The 16,111-nt window shown below is 44.5% G+C and overlaps 1 protein-coding gene across 6 annotated transcripts in view; it reads right to left on the bottom strand.

Moving 5' to 3' along the window:
- Positions 1-16,111, bottom strand: part of ATAD1 (ATPase family AAA domain containing 1) — a 791,357-nt gene that overhangs the window by 674,505 nt on the left and 100,741 nt on the right. For all 6 annotated transcript variants that reach the window (XM_069611287.1, XM_069611289.1, XM_069611286.1 and 3 more), the window contains one exon: positions 5,850-6,029. In XM_069611287.1, coding sequence (XP_069467388.1) covers positions 5,850-6,020 — 171 coding nt within the window. In that variant the 5' untranslated portion in view covers positions 6,021-6,029. The remainder of the gene's footprint in view (positions 1-5,849; positions 6,030-16,111) is intronic.

The following is a 16,111-nucleotide window of genomic DNA, read 5'->3' as shown; positions in this document are numbered from 1 at the left end:
CGCCTTTACGGCCGCCTTATAGACAGACCCAACCCTAAAAGTGCAGCACTAAAGGAAAGGTGGGAACTCGACCTCCAGATCACGCTCACGGACACTGAATGGGAGAGAGTATTACTTTTCCCCAAAGAGGTCTCCAGGAACATCAGATTCTGACAAATCCAACTGAATGTTCTCTATAGAACATACATGACCCCGAAGAGAGTCGCCAGCTTCAACAAAAAGATATCATCAAACTGCCCTTGGTGCGGCACCAACGCAGCGGACCTACTGCACATGTTCTGGTCCTGTAACAAGGTGTCGCAATTCTGGTCCAAAATAAAGCAAACTTGCACGGAAGCTGGCATTACCAGATTCAACTGGGACCCCAAGGAATGCCTGCTCGGAACATACCCCAGACTGAGCAAGATCAAACACGTGGTCAAGCTGATGGACATTTCCTGCATCCTAGCCAAAAGAACCATAGCTATGGCTTGGAAGTCAAAACCAGGCCCGAGATACGAACACTGGCTCAGAGAACTAGAGCGTTGGACCACAGCCGAGACCAGAGCCTGGCAGGATGGAGCTAACACTGGAATAGCCGACGTAAACAACACCCTTGAAGCGTGGAAGGCCCTGCTCCGCGACATACCCTTCTCCGCAGACTTCAAACCCCCCTGAGGTGTCCGCCCACTCTAACATTAAACAAATATTGAACCACCCAGAACCTGAACCTTGATCATTCGTAAGCCCTCGAACTCTGCCTCCACACTCCTTTTCTCCGGAACACAAGCCGAACAAGGACACCCACACAAAGAGACTGTGCATTCTTGTTGTTACTGTTGTTGTTACCTGTTACTTTCTCACTCTATATGGCTAATAAGTACCTCCACTAAAAGCAGCTCTGAAATGTAAACTTACCTAAATGCCAATAAAAAGTGTTTAAAAAAAAAATAACGCACAAGAACATTTGCGTCAGTCTTTGGTTAATGAACCAGCCTTGGTCGTTGTCCCACTCACTATTGGGTGGCAAGTAACTTCTCTGGGTACCCCAACCCGGAATCTTGAGCAACTCTTTTCAATGGTGGCTGACAGATTTTTCAGGATGACTTGGCCGGTGAGCTCTGATGTCCCATCTTGGGACTTGACTGTTGTCACTCACTTGCTCTTCGGTTTCTCTTACTCCCACTCTGGAATTTGCTTTCTCCTTCTCCGTCATGGGCTGTCGTCGTCGTTGCCCTTCGTTGGAGTTGGATATCTGATACCTTGCTCTTTGGGGCTGGTTTCTGGGAGCCAGTGACACTATATGGTCTCTCACCCTAGCTTGGGGTATATTCGTTTTTACCCCGCTCCGGGATGTGTTGTTTGGCACCCCACCTTGGGATATGGATTAAGGTAGCCCGGTTTGAGCTGTGTCTTGTTTCACTTCGCTTCAAGGTATGCTTAATCTGACCCCACCCTGGGGTATGATCAGCAACCCTCAAAACCCCACCACATAGTCTGTGGGGGGCCTCTGTGAGAAGACAGGGAACTTCGGGTTGGTATATTTGGCTTGTCTGCGACTCCACTCTTCACGGCTGCTATCACCATCAGGGCCTTTCTTTTCCGGACCCTGCCTTATTCAGTGGTTCTACGCTCTTGGTCCACCGCCATTCTCTCCGCATGAAAGACACTGGATATCCTCGGCTTCTTCGTATGCTGCCGACGTCTCAGCATTCCCTGGAACTCTCTGCTCCCGCGAAGGCCATGCCAGGTGTTGCTCTGCCTCCTCAGGACACGCTTCCTCAGAGGGGGGCCTTCCGAAGCTGCCACTCCGCAAGTGACTCATTTTAACTCTCTCCCAGTGTCCAATGCATTTTTCTGTTTCAGCCCAAAAAGAGGCATGTTCTTTCTCAGTTATTTTCTCCATCAGGTTCTGACGGTATCTGAAGGAGGCCAAACGACAAGTCAACCAGTTCAGTATGCATTTGTGAGTCAGTGCACCATTCAATTGCCATATAATCAGCAACGGTCTTAGGTTTTTGGGATAGGGTAGGATAACGGATATCCCAGTCTGCGGTCTGCCTGTCCTCCGAGGGAGAGGAGAGGGGGGGAATCACCCCCAGTGAGATCTCGCTACCCCTGACCCCCAGTAGGTGTTAATCCTAGCGGACACACTTCTCTAGTCCTAGAGGGTGGTTGCTCCCTATTGGGGAGAGGGGACAAATTACCTGGATTCGTCACACTTCGCTCATCCAAAGAAAAAGCGTTCTCATCATGGCCAGTTAGTTTTTTTGTCCAAGAACGTGGACTGGTCAATGGAGCATCTTCCAGTTACTTGCTGATATTAAATTGCAAAATTTGAAATTCAGGTAGTTATCAAGTAATCCATCAGATGTTGTGTATACACTCAATTCATTCAAATGTTCACTTATTTAGATACTAATAGCCGAGAACAGCATGAACATGATGATTATATGAGAAGAGTATAAAATCTGGAAATTTCAGGTAGAAATGCTGTTGATCAGATTTATGACATGTCTAAACTCAGGTTGTCTTTGGCAGAGCTGATCAATGGAGCAATCGTTTGGTTGAAGTGCCCAATTACAATTGCCACCTAGAACACAGACCACCTATATACATACGTTCTACTACAAGATGTAGAAAGCATGACAGATCATCCCGGTTGGGCACCTGTACAGAGGATACAGTAACAGTGCTTCAACTGCAACTCATTTTGGTGGCGACCCATCTGCCATAACATCCCCAGCCCTCAACATTTTAACAGGTCAAAATGAAGGTGTAATTTCACTGGTAAAATAAATTGCAGCTCCTCAGGTATTCCAGGCTTATACCATAGACAATTAAATTACTAGACCACAGGACACTCGCCTTTCATGAGGCTAATAGTTTTGACTTTAATGGTTAATGGATTCCTGACCTTTTGTGAACACCATCTATGAAAATTCTAGGATATTTGCACCATCGGCAGGTGCGGGAGCCAATCAGGTTGCTCCAAACCCAGGCTGAATCTACTGATGCAAGCCTGCTTTCGGAGCAACCCGAGTGCTCTGCACACCCGCCCTCCATCAGCGGTACTTTTTCCCTCCTCCACTGCTTCCCGCCCTAAATTCAGCCCCTCAACACCCCCTACTCCACCCAACTTACCTTAAATGGGCTCCTCCGCCCGATTCCTCAGCCGCTCTGCCCAGTCAGCTTGGCTTTCTGGTATGCCATGGAAGAGGGGCTCCGAGCGGTGCCCCGGCTTCCATTTCCATGGCAACCCTGACTCTCCCCGGCCGCTTCTGCGAATGAAGCAGAGCTGATAGGTTTTTTCTTTTCTTCAGTTGCTATTTGCACCTTAAAGGTTTGCCTCGGGGTGCTAATAGCAATAATCCTCCCTTCTGCTGGTTTCACTGGCCCGGTAACGGTACCGAGGCAAGGCCCTGGGCCGTTAGCAGCTAGTGAAGGACCACTATAGAAGCTCTTCTGAGAAACTTTAATTCTATTGGAACTCATTTCATGATTAACAATTTTGATATTAGCACACAGCGGTGGGAGGGGACAAGGGTGTGGCTGCCTCCAAGCCAATACCTCTTGGTAAAGCCCCTGCTCCGAACCTCCTAGGGAGCAATAGACCACCATCTTCCCCACCGGCATTAAGGGACGTGTGCCTCCGCGCATCCTCTTCCACCTCCCCGCCCATACATAATTTCACATCCATCACCTACCCCCAGTCCCCCACTTACATGGTGCTCCCTTGTTGCTCACCAGTGCTGTGTTCCCGGTGCATCCCTGTTGCAGCAATGACGGTCATGGAAAGTGAGAAGGGACAACGTGTAGTTCTCTTTTCCCTAGCCCATGGCAGCCAACTTGGTTTGTAGTTTTTTTCAAGTTCAGAAACGGCACACACACAGTTTCTCAACTTTGGGGGGGAAAACAATATGCATCTAGGTATAACATGCCGGGATGTTAATAGCAATAAACCCCTCCGAGCATAGGGACTTTATCCGCACAGCTAATGCCCGGTCTCCCCATTAACTGGCCCGGGAATTACCTGGCCAGGTAAAGCCTCTGCCCGTTTGGGTTTATTGCTTAATTACTGTATTTCCTGTTGGACATGTCGTCCCCTCTAATGTCTAAACAAATGAAGACCCAGATCAACAAAACCTTTAACAGCGAGTAAAGTTAAAGGGTTCCGCAATTGTTACAGAAAGAGTTGATCTTTATTTGTACAAATACAAAACAAGACAAACAACAAGCCATAGGCCGAAAGCTTAAAATAACAGTATACCAACATAAAGGAAAAAAACAACATGATACAAAAAGCATAAAAACAAAATGTAATAAATGGTAGTTTGAACAGGAGTGTCAATCAACATTTACAAAGTACATAGTGAGGAAAATGGTCTGCGTGGTAATAAATTCCTGGAAGCTTCAGGTAGTTGAGATGATGATATATGGTGTCAATCGTTCGACCAGAGAACTTGGGTTTCGACTATGTCGGCATCTAAAATGAAAAATATCCCAGCCTTTATCAGGGCAGATGGAGATAAAAGAAACAATTGTCTGGCCTGTTCTATTTCATGGTTACTACTCTAAAATGTAAGTAACAAGAAATTATATGATAGGGTTGCCTTTCGTTAACAACTGTAAGTGTTAAATACTATACTCAATAAATAGAGAGGCACTCACTGTAATCATCTGGATGGTGGGGTTCTAGCTTCAAAATAAAATCTTGAGCTATCGAGATTGTCAGCTACAGTATATGATTGTCATGGCCAAATCCAATGATCTTGGGCTTCTCAATGATAATCACACGCCAGGGGTCAGGAAAGAGTGTGGAAGTGGGCTCTTCTACAGCAGTTGAGAAGGAAAGGTAATTCCCTGCTACTTCGTGCTGCAAAAAGGCATTTCTGCGTTATGAAATATGCCTAGACAGCCTCATCTTTGCTGCACTCTAAAACCTAACAAAGAGAGTGCCCTGCCAAGGACCTCTGTCACAAAGTCCTGGCAGGTCCTTGACTCTGTTCTTTGAGGGCTCTTGGCTTCAATGCCCCGTTATGACTACAAGCAGTTGGCATCAAATATCAGCAAGCACAAACTAATTAATATCGGTCATTTACTTCAGAGCTCGACTGGTAAATCCATGGATGCAAGAAAAAGTGAGAACACCCTGAAATAAATGTAGAGAAAATAGTCAACAAATGGCAAGGCCAATTAGAAAACACCATTTGTGGTAAAAAAAATAATTCAATTTTCGGTCAGAAAAGGTCTCAGGGGGGCTTAACAGTGGAGTTGAAAAACAAACCATGTCTGCATCCTTGGGCCAAGCAATACGAGTGCGATGGCAAAGATGGTGAAATATTTCAAAGGGCAGAAACTAACTGTTTCGTTCTTTAAGATTTTTAAAAAATAATGTTTACTTTAGAAATCATGCTCTGGAGTTCTGGCTCGGTTAGGGAAAATAGCTAAAGGTTATAATTCTGTTGATCGACAGCTGCAGCAGACGTTTATTAAGACATCAAAGTCTTCAAATAAAAAGAGATAACGAAGAACATCACTCTTTAACTGCTCTATTTAGGAGGGAAGCCCGCTGTATGCCGATCACATACTAGGTCTACTCACTGCAGTATTCAAAGTGCAGCGTTTACATTTTGGATGACCTAACTGACAAACCTATTCAACACTGCTCTAATCGGAATGTGACACAATCCAATGTAATGTTTAAACAGAGCTGTCCCGGTCTGTGCTTCTAATGTCAAAGTTGACCATTTCTTGGCAGCATAATCCTGTTGCTTGATATTAGTGCAGATATTCTATTTGGGGTCCTACATGAACCATGCAGCCCTTATGCAGTAGAGGAGAAATGTGTATTTGTTTTCAGGTCTTACCTGTTTCTGGGCTTCTACTTTTTGCTTCCTGGTGGGGTCGATCGCATCAACCATCCATTTGATGGTGAAGTATGTCACAGCTCCAAATATTGTTAAACGGAAAAGTAAGCCAACAACTTCGTTCCGACTTAAGGGACGTGAGAAAGCTTCTGCTTGTACCATTTTGTCCATTACTTTTACCTGGAAAGAAATTAAAATGCTGTTACAAAGGATAGATGACATTTGTTTAGAAGTTGGCATATTGAAAACGGATTATGATTTTACAATGTGTGTTAACCCCCTATTGTATCACTCCGAGCACATTCAATCTTGGCCTACACATCGACTCCAACCTCTCCCACCACATCTCTCTCACCAGCCAGTCCTGCCGCTTACACCTCTATAACCTCCGCGAAATCCGACCCTTCCTAACCTTCCATGCTTCTAAACTCCCAATTTCCTACCTCATCTTCTCTAGACTCTTCTTCTCCGCTCTCCTTTTTGGTCTCCCCTCTTCACATCTAACCCCCCCCTTAAATCCATCTACCACTCTGCCATCCGTTCTCTCTGCCTTCTCTCTCTTCATGATTTCATCTCCTCTTCCCTCACCTCTGGGCTGGCTCTCCTTTCACTCCCAACTCTATGGTCTTGCTCCACCCTACCTTTTCTCCCTCCTCACTTTCTACTCTGCTTCTCGCCCACTTCGCTCTGCCGATCTTTTCCTACTCACTCCTTCTCCTCCACCACCCTGCGCTCCATCCCGTTTCTGCTCCTTCCAACTTCTTGCTCCTTTCCACTGGAACCGTCTCCCTATCCACTCCATCTCCTACTCCTCCTTCCGCACTTTTATAAAATCTTACCTCTTCCAATCACCATCCTAACACCTCTTTACTGTTTTCTCTCACTACTGTCCTATACTACACATGTCAACCCGTATTTCTCATGTAAATTGTTCTATATACTGTTCTCAGTTACTTGATTCATGTTTTGTTATGTAATGGTTGTTATGTATTCACTGTTGTCTCATGTAAAGAGCTTTGGCATAAGAGCTATATAAAATTTAATAAATACAAATACATAAATTAGGGTATTACTCAGCTCTTCACATAAATACACATGGTTTATGTTTTTATTTCCTCTGTAGAAATATATAAAAATAAAGACAGATACAAAACAGATGTATCTGTGACTGACTCTGAATAAATTGGTCAAAATACTCATCTATAGTCCTGAGGAATGGAACAAAGCTTGGAAGGTTCCAGAAAGCGCTATACCTACTATGTGGGATATCCTTTATTTGTTTGAGATGCCCTACTTATCTGTCTGGTCAAATGGTATACATATTCAGCTGAGGGTGAAATAAAGGACGTAGACAAAATCCCCATCTGAATGTATTATCTGAATATTTTTGAATTAGGACATTCAAGTGATGACGTCACTCAAGCCGAGGGTCAAACTGGAGTAGACTGCCCGTGCAAGCTACTTTTTATCTTGACTTTATAAGAATGCCTACCACTTATTGTCGCTCAAGAAGTATACCTAATAAGCTAAAAAATCAAAATATAAGTACAATGAAAAGGTGCTAAGGTTAGTCATTAGGTTTAAGAAAAATGTCTCTCAATCCTTTTCAGACAGGTGGCACACCACCGCAACCTAGGGGCAGTGACTTTCCATGTAATAGGGGAAGCATTGTTTTTCTCGCAGGAAAGTGATAGCGATTTAGGCACTCCAAAGGACTAAAAGAAGTTTTCCCCACTCAATGTGTTATAGGGTTACCCAACTCCCATCAGCCTAGACAGCATAGTCAATGGTGAGGGATAATCGTACTTGCAATCCAAAATATTTGAAGTCACAGGCTGCCGAAACCTCCCACACACCATTTTCTCCCACTGGCTAAGGCTAATCACTTTAGAACAGTGATTTATCCCCTGTGGCTCCTCATGTTTTGGACTGCATCTCCCATGACTCCTCACCATGGACTATGTTGGCTAGGGCTGATGGGAGATGTAGTCCAAAACATCTAAAGAGCAAAAGGCTGCACCCACTCCTTTAAAGCCTAGCTAGTAGCCCAACATGTATTTTTCTATTTGTTATATTAATAAGAATAATTTCTTACTTTTCTTATAAGTGGAGTGTGAATGATTTTTACTCTTTGAAATAAGGGGGTGTTTTGTGTTGATTTTCTTGTATAAATTGTATTTGGGATTTGTATAATAAACTTCATGCTGGAAGCATATTTTGTCATGAAGTTATAGATGAATAAAGCAATCCTGTAAAAATCCCACCCTCACCAGAAACATGGTTGTGGGTTCTGTACTATTCCAGTAAACATGCAAGCGATACATCCTTTTGGGGGGTCAGTGGGGAAAGAAGTTCCATATCTCTCTCTCTCCATGAGAAATACCACTGATCAAACTGACTCTAAACCCCCAAACTACCATCAACTTCCTCCTCCTCTATAGACAACCTAACTAGCAGAGCACCCCTGAATCTGACATTCCTTTACTCCTCACTCCCTTCATTAAACCTACCACCAATCTCATCTTACTGGACGACTTTATCCTAAGGTTCAGCACCCAATCAGACATCAGAGCTTCAGCCCTCACTAACTCTCTTGCTGAGATGAACATCTCCCAACAGGTTACTACTCCCACTCACAACAAAGGACGTATCCTGGACTGGGTCCTCACACTCAATGCCACCATTACCATCACCACCATTAGCCCAGTGTCCTGGTCTGGCCACTTAATAAATGTCTAAGAGGTCCACTCCCACCCTCTCCTTATCCGCACCACTCCTCCATCCCCCCCATACAAGCCTGCAACACCCAAAGATTCATGGCAGACATCCTCGCACATTACAGAAGCTGCTCACTTCCCATAAACCCACCAGTTATGATCCTCAGGTCCTAGCCGCCCACTACAACTAAGCCCTTTTGCGCACCATGGATCAGTATGTCCCCATTAAATCCACAATCCTGAAACCGTGAAGACAAAACAACTCGTGATTTTCCAAACTGATGGCACTGCGCAGACAAAAACAATCATTAAAGCACGTTTGGAGAAGCACCCTACTTCAGCCAACCATGAAGCATTTATCACCCTTGCCAAAACCTACAAAAATCTGATAGCAACCAAAGCCAACTCCTTCAATAATGGAATCCTTGAGGCCAACTCTAACTACAAAGAGCTCTTTTCAATCCTAAAAGAGTTAGAGAATCCCGTCCCCACCGCCCCCAAACCCGCCCTGACAACGCCTGGTGTACAAATATCCAAATGGCCATCACCAATATAATAGACACATTTGAGAAACAAAATTGCCAGCAAAAAAAATAAATAGCTCGCTTCGACCCCACCCACTTAATGCATGCCCACTCACTCCTTACAAACAGATCAATCAACCTACACCCCTCAATGCCTCCTTCTCCACTAACAATGTTCCCACCTGCCTCAAGGCAGTCTGGGTCACTCCACTCCTCATCCCTTGACCCCTTGACACCTTCCTCCCTCCCCACAAACTACCCCTATTACATCAGTCCCTTTCCTCCTCAAAATACTAGATCATATGGCATAAATCCAGATCCAATCTTTCCTGGAATCTCATCACCTGCTCGGATCATGACAATCAGATTTTTGCACAGCACAGAAACAGCACTACTGGACCTCAAAATCCAACTAGACTGGTTAGACTGTTTGCACAGGGAAATGCTTCAATCCACTTATAGTCTGCCAAGAAGGGGCATGTTGAGAGACACTCTTTCTTCGAAGATGCAGGTTAGGCTGGAGACAGAACCATGTAATACCTGGACTACGTGTTGCTAAAGATAGGAACATGGAATCTGTGGGGCTTGGGCAAGTTTTGAAGTGATTATGTCATCATGGCATTCAGGTGGCGTTATTACAAGTAACACACCTTGTTGAGGCAGATCTTGCAGAACTACGTAGGAGATAGGGAGGCACGCTGGTGGGATCCTCATACTCGTCAAATTCAAGAGGTGTGTGATTTGGGTAGACTAAGGTACAGCTGGAAACCTACAATCATGCACTGTTGTATCTATAGAGATGCTCCCTGCTACCTTCATATCTCCACCAAACCTGCTGTGTGCTTGCTATGGTCATCTTCCAGCCTCACTTTGCAAACTCCCAGATTCAAAAACAAACAGGAGGCTCTAGCATGTGTGTCACGGCGCCCTACCACAACACCCCCCCACCGTACCATCATAAATTAGACTTCCAATCGCATGTTCAGAAAACTTGTAAAAACATGGCTGTTTGACAAATACGACTAATGTTTCTCTCTCTAGCTCCACATTTACCTGTATCCAGTCCTGTTTTACCTACTCCAGTTCAGGCGCTCAGATACCCCCGGGTCTGGGTGCTACAGAAATGTCATAAATACATAAATTATGCTGGCTGCCAGACAATGAGGACAGATGGAGACATAAGAGAGGACAGTTGCGTTCCTACATTTGCAGTGGAATACAAACGAGGGCTGGTATCTGGAGTGGCTGTGTGCATCCCAGTGGACTACCCAGGGGCCGCTCTTGGGCCCCATGCACAATCGGAGAGAGGCCCGACCTGCAGTGGGGGCTCCAATAGTGTATGCTCCGGTGCCTGGAGGCGCTCAAGGACACTGCAGAGAGAATGGAGGTGGGCAAGAAGTCAACCACCGGAGCCCAGGAGGGGAAACGAGCAGAGTGACCCCTTACGCCAGCAGTAAGGGGAACTCCCCTGGCGAGCAAGCGGTGGAGGAGGAGGAAGAAACGGACGGTGGTGAGAGGAGGCGCTGGGGGCCACATCGCAGGCAGTGTCCAACTGAGGTGGGGTGGAAGGCAGTAATCTGGGGCGGCTGCTCCAGCCGAGGTGTGTTGAGGCGGGGAGACTGGAAGAGGGCAAGGTGAAATGAAGGCACGGTTCTGAAAGGCTCCACACCTGCTGGACAGGAGAGGGCACAAGTGAATGAGCGGAATAGGAACCCTCACACAGTACCGCCATCAGGACAGTGAGGCAATGGCAAAGGGCGAAGGGCGACCTCACCCATTCACTGCAGAGATCTGCACAATCAAAAGCGATATCCAGGCCATTCTGGGGGAGATTAGGGGAATGCAGACTGACATAGGAGCAAAGGTGGCATACCTCTCAGCAAGGATGTTAACATTGGAGGCTAACCAGGCCTCAAGGGGGATTGCAGAAATACTAATGGAGACAAACCATGACAGATAGGATAGAAACCATGCTGTTGTGTTGTGAATGGTTGGAGGAGGGGAGGCTTGCTCTGATGCAGTTTACAAGTTATTAGGCTGGATAAGAAGAATGGTGCAGTTAGGGGGTGCAGGTTAGAGTGCTGGGTACCGAGGGGTGTGATTCTGTGACTGCGTTGAGGGGGGGTGGGGGGGACTGCAGTGGTTGGTAAGGGGTTTAAGGAGGAAGGAGGGGGAACTAGGTGGAGTGCCCAGGGCAGAGTCGATGTCCCTGGAGGTTTGATGGGTGTGACCACAATGGTAGGGACACATGGTTAGACGCCTCAGGGAGAGGGAAGGGGGAGGGTTCCATGCAGTGGAGGTTACAGTGGGTTAGGAGGTTCTACTTTAAAAAAAATGATATTTGGTTTATTTCAAACCTTCATCATTTTACAATTTGCACCGGGTATAGACCGAATAAAAAGAAAAAAAAAAATTAAAAGGTTATTAAGGTTGCAGATATCGAGATTCATTACCTATAAAATGTTAATTTGAAAAAAGAAAAGAAGATCAATGTGCTTAAAAGGGAATTCATTCAATCGTCTAAAAAGGTCAACTATATCAGCGCCGTTATCAAATTCATTATGCTTAAAGTACTGAAACATAAAAAGGTGTCCTGATTGAGGACATGCAATATCAAATCATTACATATACATTAATTAAAAATGGAAGAGAAGGAGAGGGAGCTCATTACACTGGTGGAAATTTAACATCTAGGAACTTTGTCAAGGCAAACGTAAATTTGTTGTTTTCTCCTTTGTACATAAATTCCCATCAGTCAGGTATACTCAGAGAAGGTGTTTCGGATATTAGAAGCCCCAGATATTTGGTTCTTTGGGATCTGAGCTCAGTGCAGGACAAAGTCAGATGTTGTAGTGTCTCTTCCACGCCTTTGCACATTCTACATACTCCAGTTGCACCAAGGCTGTTTTTTCTTGAATTAAGTATCTGGTTAGTCGGTAGGAGATTCAACATGAAACGCAGGAAGAGGTTACGATGTTCAGGGCTAGGGAATTTTCACAGGTACTTAAGGAGGACGTTTACTGCTCTTAAATCACGATTTAAGTTTCCATATAATTTATATTTAGATTTTACTGATTCTGACTGTGTCCAATCCCACAACCATAGTTTTCTCTTTGCCGCATCAGGATTTAGAATTAACGTTTCATGCTTTATACAGGCCTCCTCAATGATTGCATTGCATTGTTGGATCCACTGGTTTTGTACCCAATTCATTTGTTTTTTCTCACTACATACAAACATATGAAATTGGATGGGTGGGTTAGGTATGACAACCTATCAAAATAAGGACAAGGCTTTCCATGGAACAGTTGAGTGGATTGAGACTAACCCCAACTCATGCCTTATTATGCGTATGAGCGTGCATCTTGGTAGCTTTAGAACTTTTTTCCAAAACATTCCTTCTATTGAGGCCTATTCCTTCCATGGAAAGGAAAGAGCAGTTTCGGCCTGTACACTAGGATCACAACTACTTTCTGTCTATAGAATTTTATGACAGGAAATAGGGAGAGCTTTCCATATCTTATGTATTATACCCCCCTGAGTGGCAAGATTCTTCGTCTTTGATCTTAATTCTGCTATGCGTGGTGGTTTAAATACTTTGGTTTATATCAATCCCAAGGTATCACATATTGCTAACTTGAGTCATGCGCTCTGTTACCAGATACCATTTCAATTATTGTTGCTTCTTTGTGCCTCAAGCTTGTTGTAATACCATTATCCCAGATTTCGGGATATTTATCTTTAGGCCGTTTCTTCTGGTGTATAGATCAAGGGCATCAGGTAATGTCCCCATACATAATGTCGCCGGGTAAAGCCATTGTTGACATTATATATGGCGACAGGTTGCGAGGATGTCCCCTGCTCGCCTTGTTAAAAAACAAACAAAAAAATAATCAGGAAGTGCAGGGGTGTCCCCTGCATGTTCAATGTAATAATGTCTCCGCAAAAAACAGCGACTTTTTTGTCAGGAGAAATTTTTGCAGGGACATTATTACATGGAACCAGGTTAAGGGCAGTTAATTTTCTTTGGCGGCCAATCAGAGTCTGGTCCAGTATGACAATATCGTGGGCATATAGCATCCAGCCCTTGACGTTGCAGTTTATTTTTGGAAGGAAGGCATCAACAGTTTTCAGCGCTTCTTTGAAGTCTGATATTATAAACAATTTGAACAGCTCTACTGCTAATGGGCATCCTTGCTATAGGTCGCAGAAAGTTGTTATGTTTTTGTTTAACAAATCATCTTTGTTCAATCTGATTTTAACAGAAGTGCTTGTATCTAACAATCTTATTGAGGCCAAGATGTAATCGGGGCATTTCCATTCTTCTATATTTTTCCATAATTGATTTCGGTTCACACCGTCGAAGGCTAGAGCGAGATCTGCAGAAGCGATGTGTATTTTTGTGCCCTCTTTTAACCATTTAAATGCCAGCGACGAGCCGGCTCGTCTGTAAAAACCACTCCAGGTTGCCACCGACGAGCCGGCTTGTCGGTAAAAACCGCTCCAGGTTGCCACCGACGAGCCGGCTCGTCGGTGGCACTTAAGGGGTTAATTAGGGGGGAAATGTTGGCGGGTTTGGGCGGTGAATACCACGATTTTAAAAAAAAGCCATTGGCACTGGGGGGGAACCTCAATGGCACTTAAGAGGTTAAAGATCTTAATTTGAAGACATTCAATATGAGCAGGTTCAAGCCACATCCCACTCATTTGAGAAAGCCGGTTCGTCTTATGTCATAGTGGCCACAGGTCAAGACCAAGTCTAAGTCTGGATAAGATTGCAGTTTCGAATATTGGGTAGTAGTTCTTAGGGTCAAATCTCAGCCCCTTCTTAAAGATGGGAATCACAATTGCTGTCCTCCAAGATTCAGGTATTTTCTTTTTTGAGAGGATTTCTTCAAATAATACCAGACAAAAATCTGCCCACTCATCCGTGGCTTCTTTCAGCATGAAATTCGAAGGTCCGCGTTATTGGTAGCATTGTTAATTAGTGCAATGATGTACTGTTTATCATATTCTAGTTCCCATCTGCCTACTGGTGGCGATGTTTCATGAGACGTATCCGAGGTCTTCCCAAAGAGTGAGCTGAAAAACCGTATACAAACATCCTCTTTACTGCATTATGTTGCAGGGCTTTTTGGTTTACGCCCATTTCATTCAAGACTAGCCACAAGGATCTAGAGTCGTTTGATGCTAGAGTTTTCAGCATGTGTTGTGCGTCACTTTCCATAGTAATCCACTTGTGGCTTCATATCCAGCTTTTGTATTTCTGCTCGTGTTTTTCAGGATTTCCATATGGCTTCCTTGTCGCAGGCTTAGATTGTCCTGGTGGAGCTCTTTTCTTTTCTAAGATTTCTTTATCGAATATATGTTTTAGGGTAAATGCATTTTTTGTCCAGGCATGTTGGTCATGCTGAAATCGCTGAATAAGGGGGGATAAGTGAGGTCGATAACAGTTTCTTGTAGAGTCTTTTTGAAAGTCTTGTTGACTAGCTGGACCTCTTGTGCCTTCATTCGCAACCTGTTCCTGCCTGGTCTTACTTTGACAGGTTGTGTGCACACAGATCTGTCTTCCAGGGTTGGGGCACACAAGGACAGTTTCACTAAATCATGATCACTGTGTGCGGTTTCAATTATTCGTAGTTATCTTATCAAGGGGTGCACATTGCTGGATACAAAAAAGTAGTCTAAAGTTGATGGCTGAATCGCTCTTCTCCAGGAAGCGGCCGCTGGAATATCCCCCGTTGTCTGGCCATTCAGAAGGTGCAAGATTTCACCCTTTCATTTCTCTCATCCAGTTCTCAACTCTTGAGAGATTTTTAGAGGTCTTTCTTTTTGTCTAGACAGTTCATATTTAGATCACCGCATATTATTAGCATAGATCAGGATGTTGGATTCTGCAGTTGTCGATGATGGCCATTACTTCTTCAATAAAACATTTGTCTTGCCATACCACAGGGTTCCAATAGAGATGTAAGATGATCATACCGGGGGGGAGCACTGTCTTTAGGTTTCTACAGCTCCAGTACCACTAGTTGCATAAAGCGGTTTGGGTTCTTTTTGTCAATAATCTTTAGGCCTAGTCCGGCTTTTATAAGGCCTGAGGTAGGTCTTCCTTGTCTATTTTTTTCCACAGGGTTTAACAGGAGTGTGCATCCTTCCACTAACAGTGGAGAGGAAATCCATGTTTCTTAGAGGCACAGGACGTCAACTTGGCTTAAATCCACATGTATTCCAACTTCCAATTGTGATTATTTCTTCTGTTTGGGGTTTTAGACGTTATTGCATTTTGTTTGTATTAAGGGATTTAGATAACCATCCCCAGTTGGTCTCGGCGGAAGTGTGCAGGCGGGACCCCAGCCGGCCCATAGGACTGGGGATTTCCCAAACAGCACTTTAAGATGGAAAAGCAGCACCCGTGAGATGGATGGGGATGCAGATTAATACTCGGCATCAAATCAATAATGACAACTCAATGGTTTGGCAAAGGGAGTCCGTTTAATGACAAGTACAGAAAATGGGGGGTTATGAATATCAGCAGTTGCTAGATCTTCCTTCTCACTTCAACTCCGATGAACTTCACAAAAATCACATCCTTTATACTAAAAACTCGTCATTGCTGACGTGAAATGCTAAAATGTTGCATGCAATTCTATTGGTTATAGGAAGGTAACTTTACTACAGGTACTTGATCTGTATATGGTAACGGGGAGAGGGGATTGGATGGACAATGTCAGGTGGGGCAACTATGAAATGATATGGCCTTTATAACGCGCCTATACACAAGTGTTTCACTACACTAAGCCCTTCCTTCAAAATGGCTACTGTAAACGTCACTAAAAGTACGACGTCTCATTGTTTCTACAGACTATAGGATCCTAGATTACTTTGTTACATTGTGATTGGGTTGCTACCACGTCACCTTGTACTTTGACACTTCGCTTAGCAGCATGCAGAACGGCCGGCCAAGCGCAGGGTGCCAGTCAGCTCCCTTAGCCTCCCACCAACCAGTACCACCATCCAT

This window comes from Ambystoma mexicanum, chromosome 8, assembly GCF_040938575.1.
Source record: "Ambystoma mexicanum isolate Mex_15411 chromosome 8, UKY_AmexF1_1, whole genome shotgun sequence".
Classification (NCBI taxonomy): Eukaryota; Metazoa; Chordata; class Amphibia; order Caudata; family Ambystomatidae; genus Ambystoma; species Ambystoma mexicanum.
This window is presented reverse-complemented; position numbering and strand designations above follow the sequence as displayed.